The sequence below is a fragment of the Rhodnius prolixus genome, unplaced genomic scaffold, assembly GCF_049639745.1.
Source record: "Rhodnius prolixus isolate KJV_2025 unplaced genomic scaffold, Rpr scaffold_9, whole genome shotgun sequence".
In the NCBI taxonomy this organism is placed as follows: domain Eukaryota; kingdom Metazoa; phylum Arthropoda; class Insecta; order Hemiptera; family Reduviidae; genus Rhodnius; species Rhodnius prolixus.
Window position 1 is genome coordinate 5,147,425 of NW_027411604.1, and position 25,520 is coordinate 5,172,944.

General features: G+C 30.7%; 2 protein-coding genes and 1 long non-coding RNA gene across 4 annotated transcripts; 1 reads left to right on the top strand and 2 right to left on the bottom strand.

The window, feature by feature from the left end:
- Positions 1-1,411: 1,411 nt before the first annotated feature.
- On the bottom strand, positions 1,412-17,447 carry Zdhhc8 (zinc finger DHHC-type containing 8). Of its 2 annotated transcripts, XM_074127989.1 has the most exons (10): positions 17,080-17,447; positions 16,357-16,475; positions 14,858-15,015; positions 14,605-14,777; positions 13,410-13,604; positions 12,217-12,358; positions 10,579-10,623; positions 6,880-7,052; positions 6,264-6,407; positions 1,412-2,925 (listed from the first exon to the last, which is right to left on the bottom strand). In XM_074127989.1, exons 1-10 carry the CDS (start codon positions 17,166-17,168, stop codon positions 2,301-2,303), a joined length of 1,863 nt encoding a protein of 620 aa, XP_073984090.1. In that variant the 5' UTR covers positions 17,169-17,447; the 3' UTR covers positions 1,412-2,300. The 2 variants fall into 2 exon arrangements, with proteins under 2 accessions (XP_073984090.1, XP_073984091.1); XM_074127990.1 differs by lacking the exon at positions 10,579-10,623.
- LOC141454128 (uncharacterized) lies at positions 16,347-19,384 on the top strand. Its single transcript, XR_012458452.1, has 2 exons — positions 16,347-16,485; positions 17,775-19,384. It is a non-coding gene; the product is annotated as an uncharacterized lncRNA (long non-coding RNA).
- Positions 19,039-25,512, bottom strand: LOC141454125 (transcription factor E2F5-like). The gene is made up of 8 exons (XM_074127998.1): positions 25,242-25,512; positions 25,007-25,116; positions 22,930-23,041; positions 21,852-21,998; positions 21,595-21,747; positions 21,062-21,209; positions 20,934-20,984; positions 19,039-20,380 (listed from the first exon to the last, which is right to left on the bottom strand). Exons 1-8 carry the CDS (start codon positions 25,356-25,358, stop codon positions 20,283-20,285), a joined length of 936 nt encoding a protein of 311 aa, XP_073984099.1. The 5' UTR covers positions 25,359-25,512; the 3' UTR covers positions 19,039-20,282.
- Between the last annotated feature and the right edge of the window lie 8 nt (positions 25,513-25,520).

A 25,520-nucleotide genomic window follows, 5' to 3' on the forward strand; every position in this document is an offset into this window, starting at 1 on the left:
AATAATCGTAAATTTCATGAGAGATTTTATTATTTCCAGGTTCAATTAAAGTTGTGAGGTTTCGAGAAGTTTTGAGCTGTTATTTATTATTATTGTTATTTAAAAAAAATAAGTAAGCGACGCTTATCTGCTCTATTCTGACAAAACTAGGTTTTATTTTAGACGAAAAAACGCCTTTTTCTATCAGAAAGGCACAGAAGCAACCGCCTAGTCCAGGAAAGGAATATCTTGGGGAAGTAGGATCAATCGAGAATTGAAAAAGGCCTCCAATTCTGATCTGGCAGGTGTTATTCTTAACCACAAAGAAACTGCAACGGTAGCTATAGTTAAGATCTACAAGATCGAAAAGGAAGTTAGAAGAAGGGCTCTCTGAGTATACTTGGATGCTAAGAAGCAACTTATCAGGCTAGTTGATGCTGCCTTTTAAAACCAAATTGCATTTGCATAAAACATTATTCGCCTCTTTTCAGCATATCAGAGTCCAATGTAACGTACATTAAGGCTAATATGAACAATATCTTTTTAAGCGTTCAAAAGGTGAGTTCTTCGAGGAATTTGTGGCCTAATACGCAATGAACTTCGCAAAAATATAAATAAATAAATAAAATTAAAAATAGGATCGTTCCAACACCAACGCTGTTTTAAAAGAGATGCCCGCAAAGATTTTTTTTACCATTTACTAAGAGAGACAAGGAACCATCCTCACTGGAGGTTTTACGGCAATATAAGGAGAGGGGGAGAATTAAAACTAAGCTGTTACTCGAAGCACTAACATGAGCTATCACGGAGTAGGACTCTCGTCAATGCTGATCCTGCATGTTAAGTGGAACAGGGAAACCTCTGCCCTCATTGGACAAAACATTTACTTATAAGCACAGAAAATGATGTAAGAAGTTTAAGTGTTACCTACACTGACATCAAAGTATGTACAAATAAGACTTAATGTCAATGATTTAACATATAAATATTTGTCATACTAGTTTTTGGTCTCACATTCTAATGTCGTAAGTTCACATAAAATTCAAAATACCAATCAACCAAAAAATACGCGGCTCCTATACAGTTTATTTATCAAATTAATAAACAATCTTGGCAGACAACGTGTGTAAGTAAATAACATATTTATACAAAAAAAAGTATTAAACAGTGAAATTAAACAGATTTATTACAATTATGGTACAATTAAATATTTTAATAATTTATAGTAAAATGTGTATTATAATTCTTTAAATAACAGATTTGGAAGATTGAGAGTAATAGGTTATTAATTAATTTTTTGTTTTTACCTTTGTTATCTATTATTTCTTTAATTTAAACTCTTGTTTTATTTAATAAGTGAGCAAATTTTAATTTAAATATACAACCAGTTCATTAAATAGAATTAATAAACATATATATTTTTCTGTTAATATTTTTTTTTTTAATAATATATTCTATCATTTACTTATTTTTTCTTTCTTGTTTGAAAAAACAACAAATGTTAACACTGAATTTATATATCTATATATTTAAAAAAAAGAGAGAGAGAAAACGTAAATTATTTTAATAAATTAAACATAATTTATACACTTTGAGTATAGCTAACTTTTTTTCATTTTAAATAAACTTTATTCATTTGTATGTTTTATTATACAATCGTTTTCTTGTTTTGTTAGATTTAGTAAAATGAAGGAATTTACAATTATATTTGTTATTTTTTTAGGTAAACCTAATGGAAAGAATTGATATGCTGTTCATATAAACATATATATATATATATATTACATTAAAACTCTGTATATATATATTTAGATTTTTTGTTTTTATGTAATTTAAATCCTTGACGGCAAGGAGGGATGTTACACATAACATAGTATATTTTTGTAGGCACCACACACTATACTTGTTTTATAGAAAGACACAGTAAAAATTGTCAGTTTTTGTTTCTTTTTATATAAATAAATTCTTTCGGTTTATATAAATATGAGACATCGAAATAAAATTTAAAAAAAATAATAATAATAACAAAAACATTGGCTCTATATGTAAAATAGGGATCATCCAAAATATAAATATATTTTGAAAAGTTCATTTTTATTTACACGTTCACATTTTGCATGAAAGAGTCAAAATAAAGAAGAGTATTTCTGTTTACTTCTTTTGAGTCTGTCTTCCTGATTAGTTCCTTTTGTTTAAGTACTTAGTAGTCATCACCAACACCTTTCTTATCGTCATCAGTTCTCTTTGTTTAAAATATTTAAAAAAAAGAAATAATAATAATAACTAAAAATAATTTACTCACGCCCATAACCTAATACTTGCTATACAGAAATTTCATAATTCATATCATAAACGCTTGCCCGATCCGGCGTCGGTGTGGTACCTCTTCGTTGATCTTGTGTCGCTTGCATTTCCATTGAATCGGACATCTCTAACGCCCGTACGAATGACATCGGCCGCCGGCGATTATCCTGCGGCGTTAACGGCGCAGTAACAACGTTTTTCCGTTTCAATTGTGGCGATTGTTGCGGCGGCGGATATACGGCTACACCGCCCCTTGGCGGCGGTGGTCCCGTAGGTGGATAATATACTGGAGGCGGTGGTGGTCCGGTAGCCCGTTGTGTCGGACTAGTAGGATTAGATCGATAATGATCATGATATCGTGATGCTTGTTGAGTATTATATGTGTTTGGCGAAGTATCTTTCCATGTATAGACACCTCTTTGTGGTGACCCAGCTAATTCCCTTATATTATCTACAGTATTATTGGTTCTGGAATAATGCTGAGGTTCACCACGTAATAGTTCACCTTCAGAAAGAAACCTCCTTTGAGGACTTCCTTCACCGCCACCGGTAGCGCGAAGTTCGTAATAAGCTCCATTATTGTTACCACCAACTCCTATGAAATCTGGCCTCCTCGGCTGGGTCGGTGTACCGGGATTAGATCTGAAAATTGGCCAAGGACGAAAATATTAAAACAAATAATTTTTCCCAAAAAAGCATCTCCTTTTTTTTTATCTGAAAACTTGTACTCTCTCTCTTTTTATATTTTTTTTTCTTCAAGTACTTAAAAATTTGATTCTGATACAATTAAGAGCATTAATTTAAAAATAACTATACAGTGAACAAAACTATAATTTTACGTGACTTTCGTGTATTATACATTATATACACCCTCCAATAGTGTTAACAATTCCATTGTTTTACTGTTCGTTCTTTAATGGGTGTTTTTTCATCAGTTAAAAATTGGTCACAATAATTTGTGATGAAAAAATTATATTTACTGGCCACAGTTCCTTAGTGTTGAACGGATTAGCCATCTCGTTCAGTGAATTTGGCGTGTCTCTTGAGGATTTCCCTGGATGAAAACACTAATTTCACTTACAATGACAGTCCCATCTCTCACATTAATAGAAAGGCTCCAGCAAAAATAAAGTTTGCAAACACTTGGGCTAAACCAACCGTCAATACAAACTCCAAGTACACGCGTACAACATTGCATCCTATATAGACGACAACGTTCCACAACCAAGAATTAAATTAAGAAAATCTCTTTGGTCGCAGTGGATTTGGCATTATAAGGAAATTTAACAATTCACCGAACGTTTAAATGAACTCTCGACATGATGAAAATCAGACTTCACACGGATGTGACTAAGTAAATAGGTGTTCTTGAGTAACGAGGATAAAATTACATACTCGTACACACATTCGTAATTTGACCATATATCCACAGCAATAATTTTTAAGATTTGTTTAATATTAATTTAAAAATAACTACACAGTGAACAAAACTATAATTTTACGTGACTTTCGTGTATTATACATTATATACACCCTCCAATAGTGTTAACAATTCCATTGTTTTACTGTTCGTTCTTTAATGGGTGTTTTTTCATCAGTTAAAAATTGATCACAATAATTTGTGATGAAAAAATTATATTTACTGGCCACAGTTCCTTAGTGTTGAACGGATACGATTTAAGTATAATAAAAGAGTGATGTTAAGATGGATTTTTTATTTTTATTTACTTCTATAGGAGTCACTAAATTCTAGTATATTTAGTAGGACTACGTTATATAATAATCATTATTCATATTATTTTTCGCACAACACTAAACAATAGTTCATGAATTATTTAAAAGATAAATAAAATAATGGATTTTAATAATACCATGCCTTGCTCCTAGTTTACGATCGCGATGTGCATAAGAATTGTCGCAGACGAATGATTATTCCATTAAAATAGTTTTTGCCCAAACTTTAAACATAGAAATAGTCGAACTAGATTCTTTGCCTTATTTAAAAGCTAAATGACCTAGGTTTCTGGCAGCTGATAGAATTAATGTTAGAATAAAATTAGTGACGTAAGACAGACTGATGGAAATTATTCAAAACCTTACAGTGATAAGAAAAAAAATCATTTTCATATTTGTTTCTGTAAATAGCCATATTTTTTACACATCTAAAGAAGCCTGCTTGCCTTTGCAGCCATGAGAACGCGAGGAATTACTTCTAATAATAAACTTACTTTATTATTACTTCTAATACGTCAACTATTTACTTTGACTTACTTACAAATTTTCGACCTTTTTTTTTGACATAAGCAACAAAATTATAAATTATAATTATTATTTTTACTTCTAGAAGTACTTCTATTTACTTTTATCAGCAAATGCGAACTAATTTGATGACAAAAAATAGCAAGTTTACCTTTATTAAGGCGCCCCCATTAATGTAGTTTTTGGGTATGCGTGTTTTAAAATAAGGGTTAATGCAAAATGTAAGGTGAGGTTAGGGCAAAATAATAAATAATAAAAATAAACTACTATAAAAAGAAGCGAATTAAATTAAATAGGCTTTCTACTGACGTAAACATTTACTGGCTTACCCATTTATAACTTTTACTAGATCATAACAATTAGATTTTTTCTTTTGTTAAAAGAAATTAGACGTAGTCTTCTTGCAAGATAGACAATTGTGAGTCAGTCCTTCAAAAATAAATTATTATTAACTATACCTAAATTTTAAAGAATGTTGTTTTCATTTCTTCAAGGCTAAGTTAAAGCTGATTCGACTAAATAATTAGTTTGATGCCAAAAGCATTACAGTTCTACTTCAGGATTTTTTTGGAGGTGATATTGATAATAAAGATGGCAGTTGTATTTGAAGGTGTAGCTTGTAATTATTATCTAAATCATTTAAGCTGAGTGATTGGTGGCTGAAAGTTTGTCTATTTGCAGATCGTAATAAAAAGGGTCAAGTCTAGCTGAAATTTTTAGCTTTAAAAATTCGGATAGCATGCTGCACTGATACTATCAAAAATATTCGTATCTTCACCTCTTTCCCCTTGTTGTGGTGTTCAACTCGAAATAGTTTCCTTCTAGTTCGAGGAAGTTCTTCTATTTTATGCCAAACAATATTTAGATTGGCCAAACATTTTCTATTAACCCTAAATCTGGTCTTCATCACACTTTGTGCGAGGATCGCTTAATTAGTTTCGGAAGCACTCGCGAATTGGCCAAGATAATGGAGATTAACCAACCATAGAGCCAGGGAGTCCATCACTCCTACGAGAAAATAATTGTACACTAGTTTCCAGCAAGATCCCTATTGTTGGATTTTTCCATTCACTGCAAATCAGGTGGCAATCATTCAAATCAAACTGTTCTAACGTTTTTCGTACAAGTACGGTGGACGACCAGGGTATGGAGAAACTGTGGTGTCAAAATTCCATGTTAACCTCTACTGGGAGAAATGGTTGTAGGCGGATGTGTAGGAAAACTTGCAGCTACAATCACGCAATTTTATATAATTTATATACATATCCTTATTTTCAAATTCAACTGTTTGCCTTTACGATCAAAACTATACCATAAAAACAAAAATAGAAACCAAAAAAAATGTATAAAATGAGACCGGTTGAAGCGACATTCACGTTTAATGCCCACTGGTTATCATTAGTATGCTTAACAAAATAATTTACAATTCACTAGACGTAAGCATGCTTTATAAAATTAATTTACAATTTACAAAACAAACATTAACAATTAATGGCCCAACTTAATTTTTTATTAGAAATTATTATAAATATTACAAAAGATAATAAATACGAAATTATTTATTTAATTATTGATCAATTCGGTGTATCGATAGTTTTTTGCAAGACTGCGCATTGTTATTGTAACTTAATTTCACGAATAACACTTACTGTTAGTTGGTTTTAATTGTTTTTTTAAAAAAAAGTAAAAACCGTTGAATAAATAAAAATATAGTAACTTACCTCCGCAACGGACTGGACATGGCTAAAGGAGTAGCTACACCTATTGCTTTAATTCTCTGATGCATGGTTGGCGAAGGCACCACACCTCCAAGACCACGTTCAATATCTGGAGTATGGCTCCTAGATCCGCCGCTCATATCCAACCTAGCAACAAATTTGTTATCAATAACAAGAATTGTTTGATGTGGAAAGAGATTTGCATGTGGAAGGTGCGTGGCCTAATATGCTAAAGCTCCGGTTTTAAGTTGCTGATGTTCTGCACTGTCTATAGGAATTTAAGCATGATGTGTTAGATGTTTCTCTTGATTGAATTTAGAACCATTATAGCAATCATTACCTCTATGTTATTTACCTTAATTTTGCTTTTCTTTTTATAGTGTTTTTTTAGTGTGATGGAGATTGGGACCAAAATATTTGACCAGCAAAGGATGACAGGGATTAGTCTGTGTTGCTTAAGGTTACAGTTGGACAGCTGAGAATCTTAGGCGCCCCGAAAAGGGGGACCAGATGTTTGTCATACTCACAGCTTCTTATGGTGTAGTAGCTGCATGGGTCCTTAAGTGCGAATAATAATAAAAATAATGAATCCAAAAGGAGAAGAAGAAAAAAAAAATACCTTGTTCTAGGTCTTGATGGATAATTTCTAGGAGAATCCGCTTCCACTGGCGGAAGGTAGAAATTCGTTTTTGAGCCATGCCTGTGCAATGGAGGCGTAGGTTCACAATCTTGAGATTGAGAAGCCGTTGGTTCCATCATCTCATCACAGATATCTCCACGACCAGGTGATAACTGTAAAGAAATCTAGCATCAAATCACAAATGTTCACCAAATCATTTATTTGCTAAATAAATTAATGTAAACAAAAGACATCAAATTTTTATTATTATTTCAAATCCTTTTCAATAAGTCCGTTCACTAAATCAAAAGAAAGCATAAATTCTAATCTACGTTCTGTTTTAAATGCAGATTGTAATAAAATTAACAAGTATAAATTAATAACTTCCAAAATAAATTTACCAATTGTATTTTTTTATTTATTTAATTTCAGGTTTATTTAATTTTGGTCATTTTTTCAATTAACTTAATAAATTAATTTTTAAACATTTCAAAGAATTAAAACTAAGAACTAAATGAATTCTTGTCCTGTCAGTGATGACAGAAAAGATTTAAAAAACCTCACTGATTTCAATTTTTTGTATATAATTTCGTACTACAGAAAAAAAAGTAAATTATAAGAAAAATTCAACGCGTTAGAGACAGTAAACAAATGAAACCCTAGATACAAAATGTCTAAATTCTACTTTTTGAATTCGGTTTATCTTTAGCCCTGTGATTTTCTACCCAAATCAAAATGATCGTTATTGACCGTAGTTATTTATTATGAAGCGTAATAAACTTCGTTCAGAATTATTACAACTTTAATTTTTTGTGTAACTAGACTCCAAATGAAACGTGTGAACCACTTAACTAATAAAAAAAATTAAATAAAATATGAAATAATTATTTATTAATTTTATACTGAGCTTTTTATAATATATAGAATCTTAAAAATTTCAAATAAAAGAAATGTTTTAAAAATGCGTACACAATTCCCAAAGGATCTGCAAAGATATTTTGATGTCTTCGACTATTTGGGTTAAACGAACCCACAGGCAACCTCTTGCTTAACATTACACATCCATTAAACACTGCAATTCCTAACACTTAACACATTCTATCCTTTAAGGAGACAAATTATAGTTTTTGTAGGTCGTAATGGATTCATAACATCTTCTTTGTAATTTATCCGTAGCCTCTGATGTTGTTTTATTAAAAATTAAAGTTTAAGATTGAGATTAAGAGTTTTGCAAGTGATAAAACTTCCAGATATTTAGCATAGGTACCCTGCTTTATTTTATTTTATACGTCGTTCTGCTGTTGACCACTTTCTGGCGCCATTATCATCAAAACGTCATTATTTGTTCATTAAATGATCTTATATAGTTAACTTTGAAAGCGTTAGGTTTATAAGGGCATAATGAAGAAAAACAAACGCCAGAATCCTCTCATCAATCATTTAAGTTTAACAGGACAAACTTGGGAGGTAAGTTTTGTAATTACTAGAAAAAAATTAAAATAAAAAGAAGTAAAAACCTCTTGCTTTGTAAAATTTACTAACAATATCCCTCCCCTCTGACCCTTAGATTTTCTCTTCCTTGGAGCTTCTTACAGCTCACTGTTCGGTGATGGATAGTGTTGACTGTAACAAGAGAACACTTTCCAGAGGCAGATACTACCCTGAAAAAAGCTCCGGGCGCCAATGATCTCAGGTTCAAAAAACCTATTAGTAAATTTTTATAAAATTCTAAATTTTAACATTATGTTGAAACTGTACCACTTAAAAAAATAAATACATATTAATAAATTTAAAAAAAAAATGTTGAAATATGTTCATAACTAAATGCCAAAACAAACACCTGGAAGAAGTAAAGTTCCCGGCTTGGATATTTAACAGTTTACTTACATTACTGGAGGGAGGTAAGCCATTTAAGAAGTTTAAAAATCTTGGTACTCAGAAATCGAGAGTTCATTGAGAAAGTTTTAAAATAATAAGTCATTGACCAGAATTTAATGAGAAAGAGGAGCTTAGAATTCCGCAATGAGAATTAAGCACGGCTTTCATGCAGTAAGCCAACTTTGAAAGTGGAAAAATTGTAGGTGCGCAAGAAAGCAGATATTCTTTCCGCGGGTTGTTTGGAAAGCGTTCTTCAGCGCTTTAAGTATAGAGATCATGGCCAGAAGAAGCCATCCGGCAATGTCGGTCTAGAAGCGGTTGTCTTTTAGGAAGAAATAAACCGACGTTCTCGCCTTTGACTATTAAAGGAGAAGATTCATCCTCTAATTGGATAAAAGGCCTCTTTTTTTTTTCTTAGGGATGTTAGAACAGTTTACCATCGAAAGGACTTTACTTCTACCGTCATGTCACAGGTTTCCATTGGACGATTTCATAAGGCCAGCAACCTAGTGGTGCTAAGAAAATAATCAGTGATTCGGTCAAATGGACTACAATACCTTAGTGATGAAACCCTTATGGTCTAAAAGAAATAATGGAAGTATAGCTGTGCTAAGGTTCCGAATGACAGACGCAATTTTAAGTTTGCTGTTTGAGGTCACAACGGCCTTACTTTGAGTGCAAATGTCTATATATAACCCTGTTTTGCTTTATTTAAAGCAGATTTAATGCTCAACGGTACAGCAAAGAGATCTTATGGCTGTGTAGAACGACCGTGCTGGAACATTCAACATCTACCAATAACGAGAATGTTGGACCTCAAATGTCACTTTTCTGCAGCAATCATCGGTAGAAATTTGATATTGGCAAACTAGTTCTCCCGTTTTAAACTTAACAGAACGTGTAGGATACGATAGCTTAAGATACTTTTTTCAATAAGAAAAGCACTTTGAAGATCTGTACCCTGAGTGTAACAGAAAGTACTGATAACCAGATGACGTAACGCGTTATTAAACTTCTTTAATTATGGACAATCCCTCCACCATTACAATAACTGAGTATTTATATTAATATAGGTAAATGTGAAATTTCCAGGCCTTCAACTTTATTCAACAGGTAATTTTATTTAACAGGTAAATTTTATAAGTAAAACAATAATTTAAAACAAACCTCCAAAAAAAAAAAAAAACATGCTCAATCGTGCAAGAAACCAAATCCAAAAATTTGCAATCAAATCAATACTTTCTAATGTTAATTATAAGTCAAAAAGAGAAAAATCGAAAATTCGTATAACCTCTAAAATAATTTCTAAAAGTTGAAACCTGAAAAAAAATTAACCCTTCAAGTAAACAAAGACAAAAAAAAATCCAAACATTGTTAGTGCCGTCACCAATAGTACATGTATAAGTTTATCATATGGCAAAAAATCTGGTGATATAAGAAGATGAAATATTAAACGGAAAAAAATTAAAATAATAGAAACCAATTGCCAGAAAAAATATTTTTTTTAAAATTAAAAATAAATGCTTCCTACTACAATTCTAATTACTATTTTAACCAATATTAAAATTACTTGCTTGTAAATAAAAGCGAAGTGCAATTTCAGCATAAACTCCAATAAGAAGATATTGAAAATCATAATTTTGTACTATTTAATTATGCTAATTTGATTATTTTTTAATATATTTATATTCTTTATATACTTTCGTTTTTGTTTTTTTTAACATAATTAAAAAACAATTAAAAAATAAGAAGCCAATTTAAGCAGAAGAGCAACCAAATTTGCTACATGTGATATCTGATTAATTAAAATTTGAAACATACATCTCTTTCTGAGTTTCTTTGGTGGTCTACACTTGCATTCCCTTGCTGCACGACATAGAAAACCAATTCCATTAATATTTAAGTAGTAAGAAGGAAAAGGAAATAGAAGAATTTGCTCTTTATATATATATATAAAAAAAAAAAAAAATCAAATAAATGAAATAATAAAATTAAAATTAAGAAAAATAAAACTTGGAGACTACAAAATGGAGTATAGTTACACAATACAAACTCACTGGGGTGATCTCTCACAATACTAACTACTCTATTTTCAGGAATTATGACTTAAGATGAACCTTCATATAAGGATACTATTTCTCCAAATAACTTAAACCTACTTAGTAATATTAATTAAAAATTTAGGTTAAATGTTCAACTCCACACATCCATCAACACTCACTTGGTGTGACCTAAGTCAATGCTTCAACCTGAATATACTTTATGTTTTTTGATAGACAGAATAATTGTAAAAGGAAATCGAAGTGTTTCACACAAAAAAAATATACCGGAGTTATTAAATAAAGCTAACAAAGTATAATATTTAGATATCAGTTACAGTGTTCTAATCTCTGTCATTTAATGTTTATTTTTAAGTAATATGATATTTTTTATCACAATATTATACGTTTATTATAATCCTATAAGTGATTGACTCACAAATAATGAATTGCTTTTGGTAGAAATATAATTATTGACATTAAGATCACATTAACTGATCATTTTTCTAATTACCCTAGTAGTAATATTAAGCTCAGTGTAGGATAAAAATATAAAACCCTTTTCTATCTCCTCTTTCGTTACCACTACATTACCGTCATAGTGCAGTAAATAATTCTGAAGATTACTACTGATGTTTTATTCGGAAAGCTTCGAAACGGCTTGAACAAATGTACGAACAAAATTACGAGACATACCGTCTATTTTACTTTTGATTATTCCTATTTGTTTCTACTAGTACTTTCTTTAATCCCCTTCCTTCCCACTGGTCAGCTAGTCGACACTGCTCTTTAGGGGTAAGTTTAGAGACTAATAGAACAAGTGAAAGTGTGGAAATTCACTAAGTATAACAGGATGAGTAAAATATAAGTGGGAATCGATGTATTAATAAGATTCTAGATAATATAGTGTATCGAAATTTTCTCCTAAACATAAATCAAGGTACAGGAAGGGACCTCATAATGATTCGTCATTAAGTCACAATTACCATGGTAAAAATTAAGAACTAACTGAAATATATTATAAACTGTCTCATTCAAAAACTACTCTCCACCCTAACCTGCAAATTGATATTTCTATATTTACGGAGTAATGATTATAATTTCTAGAAGGATACCTCTACGTGGTTTAAACAATAACACTTTCATAATCTAAATTTAATATTTTACTATTTTAAAAAAAAGAAAGTATAAAATATAAAAAGTGGTTATAATTCAATAACTCTACCATGCTACCCAATCAATTGATTAGAAATTATGATCGCTTACTTTTGTTTAATTAAAAAATAAAATTACACATATAAGTGAAATAATCATGCTATTAAATATTTTTTTTATTAATATTATTTAGATTAATATAGATAAAATAAATATCTTATGAAAATTAAAAAGAAAAATTGGTTAAGTAGTTATTCTTACTTACTTTATTGTATGCATTTGGATTGTTGCTACGAACACCATTACTCGTGTCCATATACGTCTTCACCTGTTGACTGTCATGTGCAATCGTTGAAATCGCCGGACTTTCTTTTCTCCTGCCACTATAGCGATTTGGTTTTAATAAACTAAAAAAACATAATAATAATAATAATTTTGTTTTCTATAAAATCTAATTATTTAATCTAGGATTTGTCACCTGCTCAAAGAAACGTATTCTTAAATTCATATTGTTTCATGAAGTGATGTAGCAAAAATAAATAATACAAAAAAATTGAATTTCCAAATTAGAATTTCTGATTACGCTAACTTTAACTATTCACTAAGTATATTTACAGGTTACAATCACCTGTAATGTACATTCATACATTAGTGTGAGTGATAATGAGGCCTCTAAGTAATTAAGAAATTGGCATATCCCGGGTTCGCCTCTATCTTAGCACTTAGAAACATTTCTGAAAGGGCCTGATAATGAATGAAATGTTTAGCGTGTCCAAGTAAACTCAAGCACCAACAACATTCACTGAAACACGTAAACTCTCTAACTGTTAAAACCTATTGTGGCTAGGGACAGCTTAGTCTAGTGGATCTTCCCACAGGCATGTAATAAATCAAATAGCTTATTGATTAATATCAGATTTGAGACCACTACCGCCTGCACTTTAAATTTCTCTACGGGCTTCTATTAGCTAACTGTCCAATGGCCACGCACTGTAAAGAATATAGACGCAAACGACTTTATAATTTGAAGCGTCTTAATTTTCTACTTTGCATCCAGATAGATAGATAGTTTAAACTAGGGCGTCCTCAAGGCCTTCGCCACTGCGACCCCTTTGGATCTATTGTGGCTCCCCTCACTCTAAAACTCACCCTCCTTTTAATCAGATGACAGGTTTCTCCAACTAGTCACCAGGGATTGTATAATACGCCCTCTCTTTGGCGGCAAAAGCCCCAGTTCTAATCTTATCTAATTTAAGACAGTCACTTTGCCAAAGGTAAATGGTAGTGCGCTAAAGGATCCCATAAATCCATTTCGTGCAATTAGACTCGTATGATCCAGCAGCAACTTATTGGAACCGTAGTAGACCTCAATATCTCTAATGAACTAATCTCTCGGTTTGATATCTAACGAGTAATAATCAATAAGAGTGTGAAAGAGAAAGAGAGAGAAAAACTTACCTAGGAAATTGTGGACCACAGAGTGCATAAAAACAATTGGTCCAACACCCCTGAGAAAATGGATTATATCCACCTTTAAATTTGCCAGTAACTTGTTCGTTTGTAGTACGACCTCTGGCCACCAAAACAATATGGAATCCTGTCAATCCGAATATTGGAATAAACAATAGTGTAATGACAGCTATGATTACTAATCTGAAAATCTGATTAAGGAAACAATATAAAGCAAAATTAATTCTACATTTGCTAACTGAAGCAATTGAAGAAGCTTTAGTGAGAAGCAAGCAGGATGCAAAATATTATATAAATATTACTCCATCTTGTAACGTTGATTAATACATTCTTACTTTTTCCTACAGTGGATTCTCCCGACAAATCGAGATAAGCCGTTGAGCTGTGCCGTATCAGGACACGTAACAGGAACGATCAGCCACTTGGGTTTTACGTCTTATTTTACAAATAATACGATAGATAGAGTTTATTGTGAGGCCGGACTTTTGATGTTCTGTTTTTTTGCTTAACGGACCCATCCTGCTCTAACCTTGAACTTTTAAATTAATATATTTTGAGATTTCTTTGTTTACAACAGAACAAGAGTCAAAAAAGCAAACAATCGATTAGTTAGCATTTATAAATAAAAGTGTATAATTCAAAATAGCTACTTTATACTCTAACCATTAATTGCATATCACTTTTATATAAAACTTTTTTCTTTCTTTTTAAAAAGAAGAGGGGAGGGCTAGAGGAAGTAGTAGTATTAAACTTAAGATCAATTTTTTTTGTTCCGATACTATTCAAAACAAAACTAGAAGTATCAGTAATAGATAAGAAACATGAATACGAAATGCCGAGTAACTGTAAGTGGATTGACTTTAGAATCAAACAGCATAGTGACTAGTCAAACCTCCTTTCAATAAACATGGTAATTCATTTAAACGAGGTATTAAAATAAATAATACTTAGCAACGAATAAAAACGAGTAAAACTACTAAACTAATGTACTGAAGCGTTCTCAAATTCATAATAAATCTTTTTTTAAAAAATATTCAAAACAGTGACAACATAACCCAATTTGTAAATCATATTTTCGAAATGAAAATGCTCAATATAACCTTAAATCAGTAGTCTCAATGAATTCCTCTCCAGCTAATACGAAGAGACAATATACACTGACTATCAAAGCGATAAAGGATACGATATAATCGTAGTAATCTCTGTAAGGCGATCTTTGTTTATTAGAACATATATTAAACAAAGAGCAAAAATCGATGCCATATGTATACTGAGTGTGACCAAGAAGAAGAAAAAATAACGATAATTTCGCCTCCCGATGCAGTTGTTGACCCAAGGACAATGATGATCAAAAGTCTGCAAACAAATATTTTGTACCAAACATGAAATAGAGCTAAAAATCATGTCTTAAAATAGTTTTGGTCTTAGATTATTACCTCAATACAATGATTACAGACACTGCAATGCGAACATCTTGGAGGACGGTAAAATTTACACGTTACACACCATTTCATACGAACTGTAATTCCATTTATTTCAGTATTTTTGTATAAGGGAGATCTAAGATCATCTTCCCTATCTTCATCAGGTGACGCTGAAATAATACAAATATTGAATTTTTAATTATTTATTTATTAAAAGTTTCGTACAATATGTGGGTATCTCTTGGACGGTGGAGGAGGCCTCCTGCATCGATGTAATTTAGGGAGAACCTCTCGTATTGTACGGTGAAAGAAAGCAATGGTATATGTGCGTACCGTAATTCAGGCATAATTGTTTTTCAGAAACTTATTACACTCTTTACATTGCTGTTTTGGGTAAACTCAGGAACTAGCCCATTCATAGAAGCATCTTTGGAAATGTGGCCAAGTTACGTATGCAACTATTCTAGCTACAGTTGCAGGTCCCGCGTGCGACAAGTTGTCGCAAAGCGTGGAAAAAACTTACGACTTGCCGGTGCGAATGATCTTAGCTAGCTAAGTGATTCACTTTCCGCGACGTTAATCCGATGGAAGTGTTCTGATATTGGCTAACAAATTAAATTAAATTTTCTTTAATCAAAATTAAATATATCACTACAGTTACCATTAATAACAAAGAAAAAATATTGGAAATAAAAAAGAAAATTGCGATTCTCAAAGTGCGACGATTGTTTTAAGTGTTGTGGTCTGTAAGTTGAATAAGAGTGGCTTACTTAAGCCAAATTCTTCCCTACAACCTAAACGATCCTTAATGGCTCCCTTATATGTACTTTTTATTTCATAGAATGCAAACGTTTAATGCGTACACGTGAAAGAGAGGGTTTAAAGATAAGACTTTTGCCAACTGTATTAAAGTAGCGTGACTTGGGAGTCAAAGCAATTTAATATCCCAACATTGAACTTTAAAAAAAATTCCTTTTACTACTTCATTCCTAATAAGAAGGGATGAATTTCAACTATGTAAAGTTAATTCAAATCTTGTAAACGTAGACAAAAAAAAAAGTGAAATGGTCCCACTACATTTCACTGTTACCAATGAATTATTTTCTAAAAATTACAAAACATATGTTTAAGGTGTTCGTTAGTGAGCTTTGTCCGAAAATTTAACTGACTGTTGAATTACTTAACTAGTGCGCAAAGAAAATTTTTGAAATTCTTCATCTTATATTTGCTATATTATTTCAAGATCAAATTCAATAACTTAAGTGACAATAAAAATAGAGACCAAGGAGCTGTATTTCTTCAAATTCGGCTTGCAGGAATGAAGTTTGGAACCGTATAATTCCCCATCCACAGCATGTTACATGAAACGATAATGTACTTCACCTATGTTACTTTACTAAGAGAAAGAGACAAAAAAAAACTTTTTGGGGTCTGAAAGTACACAATTTAAAAAGGTAAAAGGCTCAAAGTCATGCAAATAAACAAGTTTAAAAAATGTTTCTTTCATCTACCTTTCGGAATCACTCCTGGATCCATGAAGGTTGCCAACGTAAAATTGGCTATAACAAAGAATGTTATTACACCTTGCACTGCTGGAACCCATGGATATTTGAAGATATAGTATTGGCACCTGAAATAAGGTTATTAGAGTAATTAAACAACAAATTCGAGCTAAATAATTAGAAACAATAAGCAAATTATTACACTTCAATAAGAATGTTTTTTTTTTTTTTATTCTGTACTTTCTTACAAGGGAAGATACCATATACTAAACATAAAAAAAAGTTACTTCTTTAAATCATAGGTTTCTACCCTTAAAATCATTTCAAGTTGTATTAAAGCAAACGGAATCAAAAATAGTAAAATTACTAAATGAGAATAATATGTTATCTTAGAAAGAAAACTAATGGAGCAGCAGGAGAAATATAAATATTAAGTATTTCCTGGAGGATATACGATAGTGAATATGCGTATTTGTTGGTATATACGTATTTATCTTCAGGCTTTCTACTGCCAGGTTTTAAAAACAAACCAAACTCGAAAATTAGTGGCCCGTCATGCTAGGCAGTAATATATCGCTCGCAAGAGATGAATATACAAAAAAAATCCATTTCGTCCATATAAGGGAATGGATATTGAACTTGAATAACGACAAATCGGTTCATGCTCTACAAAATTTCATAAATGGTGATCTTAGGGCATAACTTCATGAAAATTACAACTTAGATACTTACGGAAAATAAAAAAATAACGACGTTGTAACAAGAAGTATGGTCCATGCAAATGTAGCTGGTATATATCTTGTTTTCAAATTACATGGCATTATGTTTATAATGTAGGTCTAACCCACAGCTAAATACTAAAATGTTATGTTACAACTTAACATGGCCGCGCCTCCTATTTAGGAAGAACGACAATTCCTAAAATCATGTCAGAAAAACAATTCTTAATAATGCCATGCTTTTAATTTTATTTAATATCATAACCATTACTGTGGGCGATCTAATCAATAGCATTTAAAACCACTACACACCAAACCACTAACAACAAAAGCTACTGTCCTTGTCAATCCATCATTAACACAGTCAGATACCAACCCACTGCCTTCTAAGATATTTATAACTAATACGTACCCGCTTTTCATTTAAATTTCCATTTCATATAGTACTTACTAAAAAATCAATTATATGCCTTAACACATTATTTTTAAAAATATATTACTTTTTTTAAGAAAATAATTTTTTTTGTGGGGGTAAAATTTATTTGATAACTTTGCAACGTGGTTTGCAAAACGGGAGAAATGAAACATTTTTAAATAGCAAAATTTAAAATTTGAGAAAAACTATGAAACTAATCCTCCTCAATCAAGTGAAATCTGAAAAAAGAGGTCACTAGGTCAAGTAACACGTTAGGGTATTGTATTTTATAGGTCACCTGAAGTACAGAAGAAAAAATTATTGAAGCGAAAATCATAGTCATAAAAATCAAAAGCAATGAAGTTTTTTCTACATTATTCAAAAAAATTAAGTTTCCTTAATATGAAATAAATCATTTACCAGTATTTTTTTCTGATTTTTTGTTTTTAATCTTCGACGATTTTAGCGAACTAGCACTTTTGTTCAAAATTCTTTCCCTGAAAGCTATGTTTAATGGGGGAACTGAGAAGCTAGGTCACCACCACTTACCTCAAAAGCACCTTTTTAATATATTGAAGTCAACAACAGTTAGCATTAGTCGATGATTAAATAAAATATATAATCTGAATATTGAGAGAGTGAGGAAATTTTTTAAATCAAATTTTCGCTACGTTTTCATAAAACTACGTCAATGATTCATTTATGCTTGTCATTCTATGAGACCATTATCACACAAATCACCAACGACCAGATGTGAGTTTTGTTTGTTTAGTTAATGATCGAGATAATTAGTCATTTAGTTTACTTATCTACAGTTTGATTCATGTCTGTCAAAGTACTTGAACATTTAACATAAACATCTACATCAGATGAATATGCTATCAGTACAGTTTAACAGAATGCCAGTTCAAGATTAAAGTATTTTTAATTATTAAAGCTACATCGAACATTCTAAGTTCTGTCTGGATTAAGACATTAAAGGTAATGAACAGGTAATTATAAATATAAGAACGAGATTACCCAATATATGAAAGAGGAGGAATACGCATTTAGAAAGCCAACAATGGATGATAACCGTTACTAAGTCATGTTGCTTGTTGAAAGATGTTTTCTATTGCAGTTGTAAATTTTTAATAAATAAAGTAATGTTAACGGCATAAAAATAATGAAATTGGACTAAGCAATACAAAAATAGGATAACGTTCAATGCAAATTAATGTAAAGAGTGTAATAAGTTTCTGAAAAACAATTATGCCTGAATCCATGACGGGTCGTAAGTAGCCCTAGCGAAATTTTTATGGTCTGGTTTCTTTAGCTCATAGTAGAATAGGGAGAAACTACATACATTTACAAAAACATCTTTAAAGGAAAGTATAATACTTTTTGCTTATATTTATATTTACAATAATCATTACAATTATAATTATTTTCTTAATCAAATTCTAATTACTTTTTTTTTCAACATGGTACAAAATATTTACAACCAATAATAAATTTAACTAATTATGTCCAAGATATTTAAAAAGAAAACAAGTATTACGAAAACATATCTTTTATTGAAAGAAGTGACACCTTTAACTTCTAGTAATGATTTATGCTAATGAAATAAATATATTATTAAGAGAACGAAATAATAAACAGTCTTTCACTTTTTTTAAATGGGCATTCCAGAAACAAAAAACAAAAAAGTAATAATTTGAACAAATTAACAAAAGTAAATTAACAAACATTTATGTTGTGTTTTTGTTTCAATGATAAATTTCTTTCAATCGATTTTCATATTTACAAGTCACGAAATTACTTATGTTTCTGAGCTAATTCGCCCAAAATATGAAGGAATGCAATTAGTAAACTTAGGTTTTGAATCTTAAAAATTGAAAAAACAAAACTTTACGAATTAATGTTTTATAGGGCATACCCTATAAAACATTAATTCGTAAAGTTTCTCATCATAATGAGAAAAAATAATCACATTGTATACATTTCAATTATGTGGGGAAAAAAGAGTTATTATAATCACGTATTTATAATAATAATAATGATTATAAGTTGTCCATCAGGCACCGCCGAATGATATAGAATTAGAAAAGAATAAATGGCCTTATTATAAATGCAAGCATTAAAGATTGACGTATGAAATTCCTGTGGGATACTGTAAATAACTGACAGAGTAATGGAAGTAAAAAGACCGGATATATTATTTGACAAGAAAAAATACTAGCAATTTGCCTTTGAACTTTGGGATATATACAAGCTGCTGCAACATTTTGAAGTAGTCCTTAGGGCCCTTTCCTGTAACGAACTTGTTACTAAAGATTGGCAAGAAGCGATTGTAAGCTAAACATCTGGACTCTTTGGCACAACTATCTCTATTCAAAAGGTGTTGTTCTTGGAATGATCATTTTCAGCATTATCTTACAGTGCTGACGCATGATCCTTCGGTAAATACCTCGGATAGTTGTGAGCATGCAATTTTTCAAACAGAACATAATTGTACACAAAATTAAAAAACATACCGAAATCTGATTTCTTTTTTTTTTAACATTTCAAGAGGTAAAATTAGAAAAAAATGTTTCTGTTATCAAATATAAAGTTTTTTCTTTGTAGATCAAGCACTTACCTTTTTTGCAAATAAAAATCTGTATTTTTCCTAAAACTTAGAATCATCTACCTGTTTGCATTACTTCCCCTTACTCAAGGAAAAAGGAAGAAATGTTTTATTAAGTCTCATGATAAATTATTTAAAAAAATCGTAAAAATTTTCTGTTTGCCATTTACATTGTGATCTTGGAAACTATTCCTCAGGCCAAATCATATACATCAACAATGCCTTCATCTGGTGTTAATGAGAAACGATAGTCATTACAAGTAGGTGGTGGTTCCAGAGGCATTAATGCACCTAGAAAATAAATTGGCTATTCAATTAAAATGAAATTCAAAATACCGAGAATTTCTCTTATTGGAATTTTTTAACAGTAAATTATCTTAATCCTAAAAAAAATTATTGCAACGTTCTAATTATAAGTATGTTTGTTTAACAACCCTTGGAGCTGGTATATTGCACCACACATAATAACCCGTATTTTCGGAACGTATCGACGATCGTATGAACTTTTTTCGAGGACAAACTAAGTGATTCAAGTAAATCAACATTCCACCAGATCAAATTTTAAACAAAGTGAAAATTTTGATTACTTTTCACCGGTTGTCCCACTCATTAATCGGCTTCAAAAAATTTATAATATTAAAAATATTGAAATGATACATTTGGGAGATCTTTATTTGTTTGCTGGGGGCAGACTCTCTAAAGCGTGTCCAAAACTTCTCCCAGATGTCCTGAGAATACACTACACTATATTAATGCAACCATAGTAAGCGATAGGAAGAGAGCAGCTGGTAGTAATTTGGTACTTAATATTAGAATCTTAGGAATTGACTGAATTTTAAAGTACCTGGAGGATCTAATAAAGTTTTCAACTGTCCACCACTTAGTTCATCAGAACCTATAAGAAACACAAATATAAAGTATATGGATACGTAATACATAAAAAAAATTGGAAATAATAGAATCTCTTTTTACCTCCTGAATTACGTAACTGGACAGGGGTAGTACTAGCAAAATAATCATCTAAATCATCAATTGGATGATTGTTTTTTGCTGAATCTGTTTGAGGCTTGGAAAAAACTTGTTTTCTACTAGGCTTTTTTCCTTTTCGTTTTACACTTTCCTATGTAAGAGTAATAATTTTGCATTATTTTAAGAAAATTTCTACTTAAAAAGATAGCAATTCTTCCGCAAAAGTAAGAAAAATTAATTATAAAGAATTCTTTTTAAAATATCGTTTACATTCGGTTTAGTCATTTCAAACCTCTTCCACTGTAGTAGATTTACAGAACTGGTAATACAAGAAAAACATATCAAAACTGTTTTGCAAATGATATTTTGTATAAATGTTGGCATTAATAAATTATTTACGTTGAACAAGCCAAAAATGTTTTGTTTTTTTATAACGAATCTCAATATTTTGAAAAGAATCATGCTATTAATTAAACAATTTTGTTGATTAATTACTCAAATGCACACTTCTATTTTTGGGACAAAATAATCTTCACCTTAAAAAGATGAGGTCCTAAATCCGATTGTGGTACAGTTGGTGCAGGCAGATCAATATCAAGTCTTCTATGAACATCAGAATTGAATACTGATACATTTATTGGTCCTTTATGTGATTTTAAACGAATTTTTAATTCTGATAATCCATTTTCCTAATATATAGATACATTTTTTTTTTTTAATGAAAAAATTAAATTAATATAAATCACAAAAAATTTAGAGACTAATAGCAAAATTCGATGTTGATTCAACTTACATTGTGCGTTAGTGGTACGCTTAACACAGTTTCCAATGGAGCTTGAATACCAATAACTATATCTTTATGAAAACAATTAAACAAATCATCTTGTGTAACATAAGCTTGTGGATAATTCAAAATTTCATTGGTTCTGTTTTGGATGTTCTAAAAAATAAAAATAATTTTTGAATCAATACAAAATTACTATGATCATAATATAAATGAACTAAAAGCAATCGCTTACTTTTTAAAGCTGAGTTAAAGACCAACAACCAAATTAAATGTCGCGAACGGGGAGAGGAAACTTATACTCTACTTTGAACATTTCCATACTAAAATAAAGAATATCTGCACTCGGGATTCGAAATATCTCCCACTTTTTAATGTGCACTCATAATAAATAAACCAAACCTCTTCAATAAATGTTCAATTTTATGAGATATAATGTAAATAATAATGTACAATTTGGTGAATTGATGATAGTAAATGTTCCCTATTCAATACCAAAATTTTTGCAAACTAAAACACAAATTATTTTTTTTTAATGTTCACTGGTTACTCGTGTTTTTTGAATGGATAAATCCGTTTTTACACACAAACAAGATTAGTAAACAATGCAGAATGGATTCGTTTTTTAATGCATTTACCTGTGGGGTATACCCATTTCTTTGTTTACTTTTTTTAGTTAAGATTAATAAATACTATTTTGTAAGCTTAATTTCAAAATATTACTAACAAGTATGATCAAAAATCATTATCCAGCCAGAATCAACGTTAAATTTTGTAATCCTTATGCTAGACTTTCAGGCTCTAATACCTTGAAGATTGTTGCTATCAGAGTCTTTCATCTTCTTTTCATACATTCCTAATAAAAGTACGTAAAAATATGCACCAATCTTCTGGAGCTGCTTCATATGTGAAATATTTTTTTTTATATAATTTATGTGAACGCACTTCTTTACCCAAATAATTATGGCTTTTTTTCTTTTTTTTTGTGAATGTGAACAAATGTCAGCAAACATTACGAGTACATGAACACTGTAAGTAGGTTAGTAATAGACATTTTGAGAACAATAGAATAAAAAGTATATCTTACTTTCATTTGGTTATCCAAAGTTTCTTCATAAGCTCTGAGTTCCTTTAGGTCAGCTTTGAGTGACAGTAATTCACTAGTATTTGCTTCTGTATCCTCAACAGGTTTCACACCTCTTAAGAAAAAAATAATAATTACAATACAAACTTTCTGCACGATAATTATAGAATCAGTTCTAAATCTAATGGCAAACATCAAACAAGAACTAGAGAGGAAGAGTGACTACAAAAAAATGTCCACCGTAAAGTCTATAATAGTTTCTTCGGACGTCAGAGATTTAACATGGTTAAAATCGTCTACAATAGTATTAATGGTACTAATTCATTTTTGTACAATATACTCATCCACAAAAAAATAGTCATACTACTTTTACGATGAATTTTCTTTAACTACTCTGCATTCGTTCCCTTTATGTCTACAACTGTGTATATAAATGATATTTACTGTAATTTAATCACAAACACTAGCAACTCTTTTTTGAAAAAAAATAAATAAAAACAATAGAAATTCATAAGTAAGGCCTTTTCCTCTAGGATGGATATCTAGTACACATATTTTCAATTCTCATGTTGAATTACTGCATTTGCTAAAATATTGACAACAAAAATAGTCATCTATGGACGATGCATCAAAGTAGTGCAGAATTACTAAGTTTGTTTCTGCGGTTCATTGCAATCGCTCATTGAAGGAAAACTGGAAAATACGAGCCACGACTGGGATGTATTCGAAGAAGAGTCAAACTGATCGGGTTGACCGATTTGCTTGCTTTCGCTATCAGTTCTACGCAATCGGTTTCCTACTACTAATGAGCTCTCAGATAACTTATTACAAGTTTGAAAGTATTCAAGCTCTGAAAGTGTTTGCGAGAAGAAGGTGTGATGGCTATAGACAGCTTCATGAACTAAATCAGGAATCTTAGTGAAAGCAGGGTTAGCTTTTGCAACTAGTCTTATCAATTGTACTGTAGGGCAATGGAAGCTATTATTTCACTTATGAACCGCGGTTTAATCTGCGCACTTCTACTTCGAAATCTAAATCGTTAACGACAAGCATTCAAGGAGTGGAGTGGGGCCTGCTACGTAAGGAGTAAATATTTTATGAAATTGCTCATTGTGGAAATTTGAGGCCTGCATCAGTTGACTGATGTAAGCACTATGTCCTATAAGAAGAGTAATATGCTCTTCATTAAGTGACCATTCAAAGCCTAATTGTATTGATGTTTCGCAATATAAGGGTCCTTAATTAACGCCTGAAGATGCAATACAAGGACATGAGAAAAATAAAAAAGTAAAAAGTAAAATATTTTGTGCTCCTTACAGAAATCCAAAACAAATTGTTGTGTCAGAAGATCTAATTTAGGTAATCTATTTTATTAAAAACGTAAATTGCACCGTTAAATTTTAATTAATAATGTAAAAGCAAAGTGCCCTTACTTTTTGTTGTAGAGTGAATTCTGGTCAAAGTTTTCTAAAACATATTTTGGTCAAAAAATTCATCACATTTTGGAAAATAGATGCACTTTTCTATTTAACATTGAGATTTTATAAATACTAGAATACTGTTAATACTTGAATTGATAAGGAAGCAATGATTCTCAAATTAAACCGTAATTAGCATTATTTGAGTAAAGCGGAGACTAACATTTTCACAAATAAGTCTAATTTTAGAAAATAAAAGTATATATGCATATAAAGTTTAATAAAAATTCAAGTTAGACTCCTAAATTCAAAAATATTAAAATTCTACTTTAAGCACGATGTTATCAAATTATAACAAAAAAATTAATGACCAATATTACTAGGATAAATGGTTGTAAAAATTATTGAAAGCATTGTCACTTTCTTTCTCTGATGGTTTTTGGAAAAGATCACCATTTAGTACATTTTAATGTAATTAAAAAGTGAATAAATATAATCATTGACTTTACTACCAACTTTCAAAACATTTCCATTTATTGGCAGCCAACAAAATTACATAAATAGTGTTGAAAGTTAGTCCCCAAACTAAAACATTTTTAGATTCCTTCATTGATTTGTGGTGTCTTAACTAGACATTAAAAGTTTATACTTCACTTACTTACCTCCATTGAACAATATTCTGTGTTTTCTTTTCTATTAAACCAATTCCTTCCAATACATTAGTAATGTCATATATTCTTCGTTTCTGTTTCACTTCTAAAGCCTTTGCAGCCTGTAACATTTTTGTACAGTTAATTCCACTTCTGCTTTATATGTTCAAGTACTTTCAACAACAAAATTGTAAACATAACAATAAAACATGTATTTTGTAATTAATCTTTAAATAATATGACTTACAGCCTTCAGATCCAAGATCCCATCAGGTGAATGCTGGAGTAAATATACAAATCGAGACGTTAATAAACCTAGAGATTTTTCAAACCTACTTTGTAAATTATCCATATTATTATTCATGATGTATTAAGCTTATCGCTACATAAATAATACTTTCCAAAACAATAATATTCAGTAAACAATTTTGATCAACCAACAATAATTTAACTTAAAGAGAGAGCACAACATAAAGGCCAACGCAAGTATAAATTATCATAATGGCTGAGATCAAGATTCTTTAAA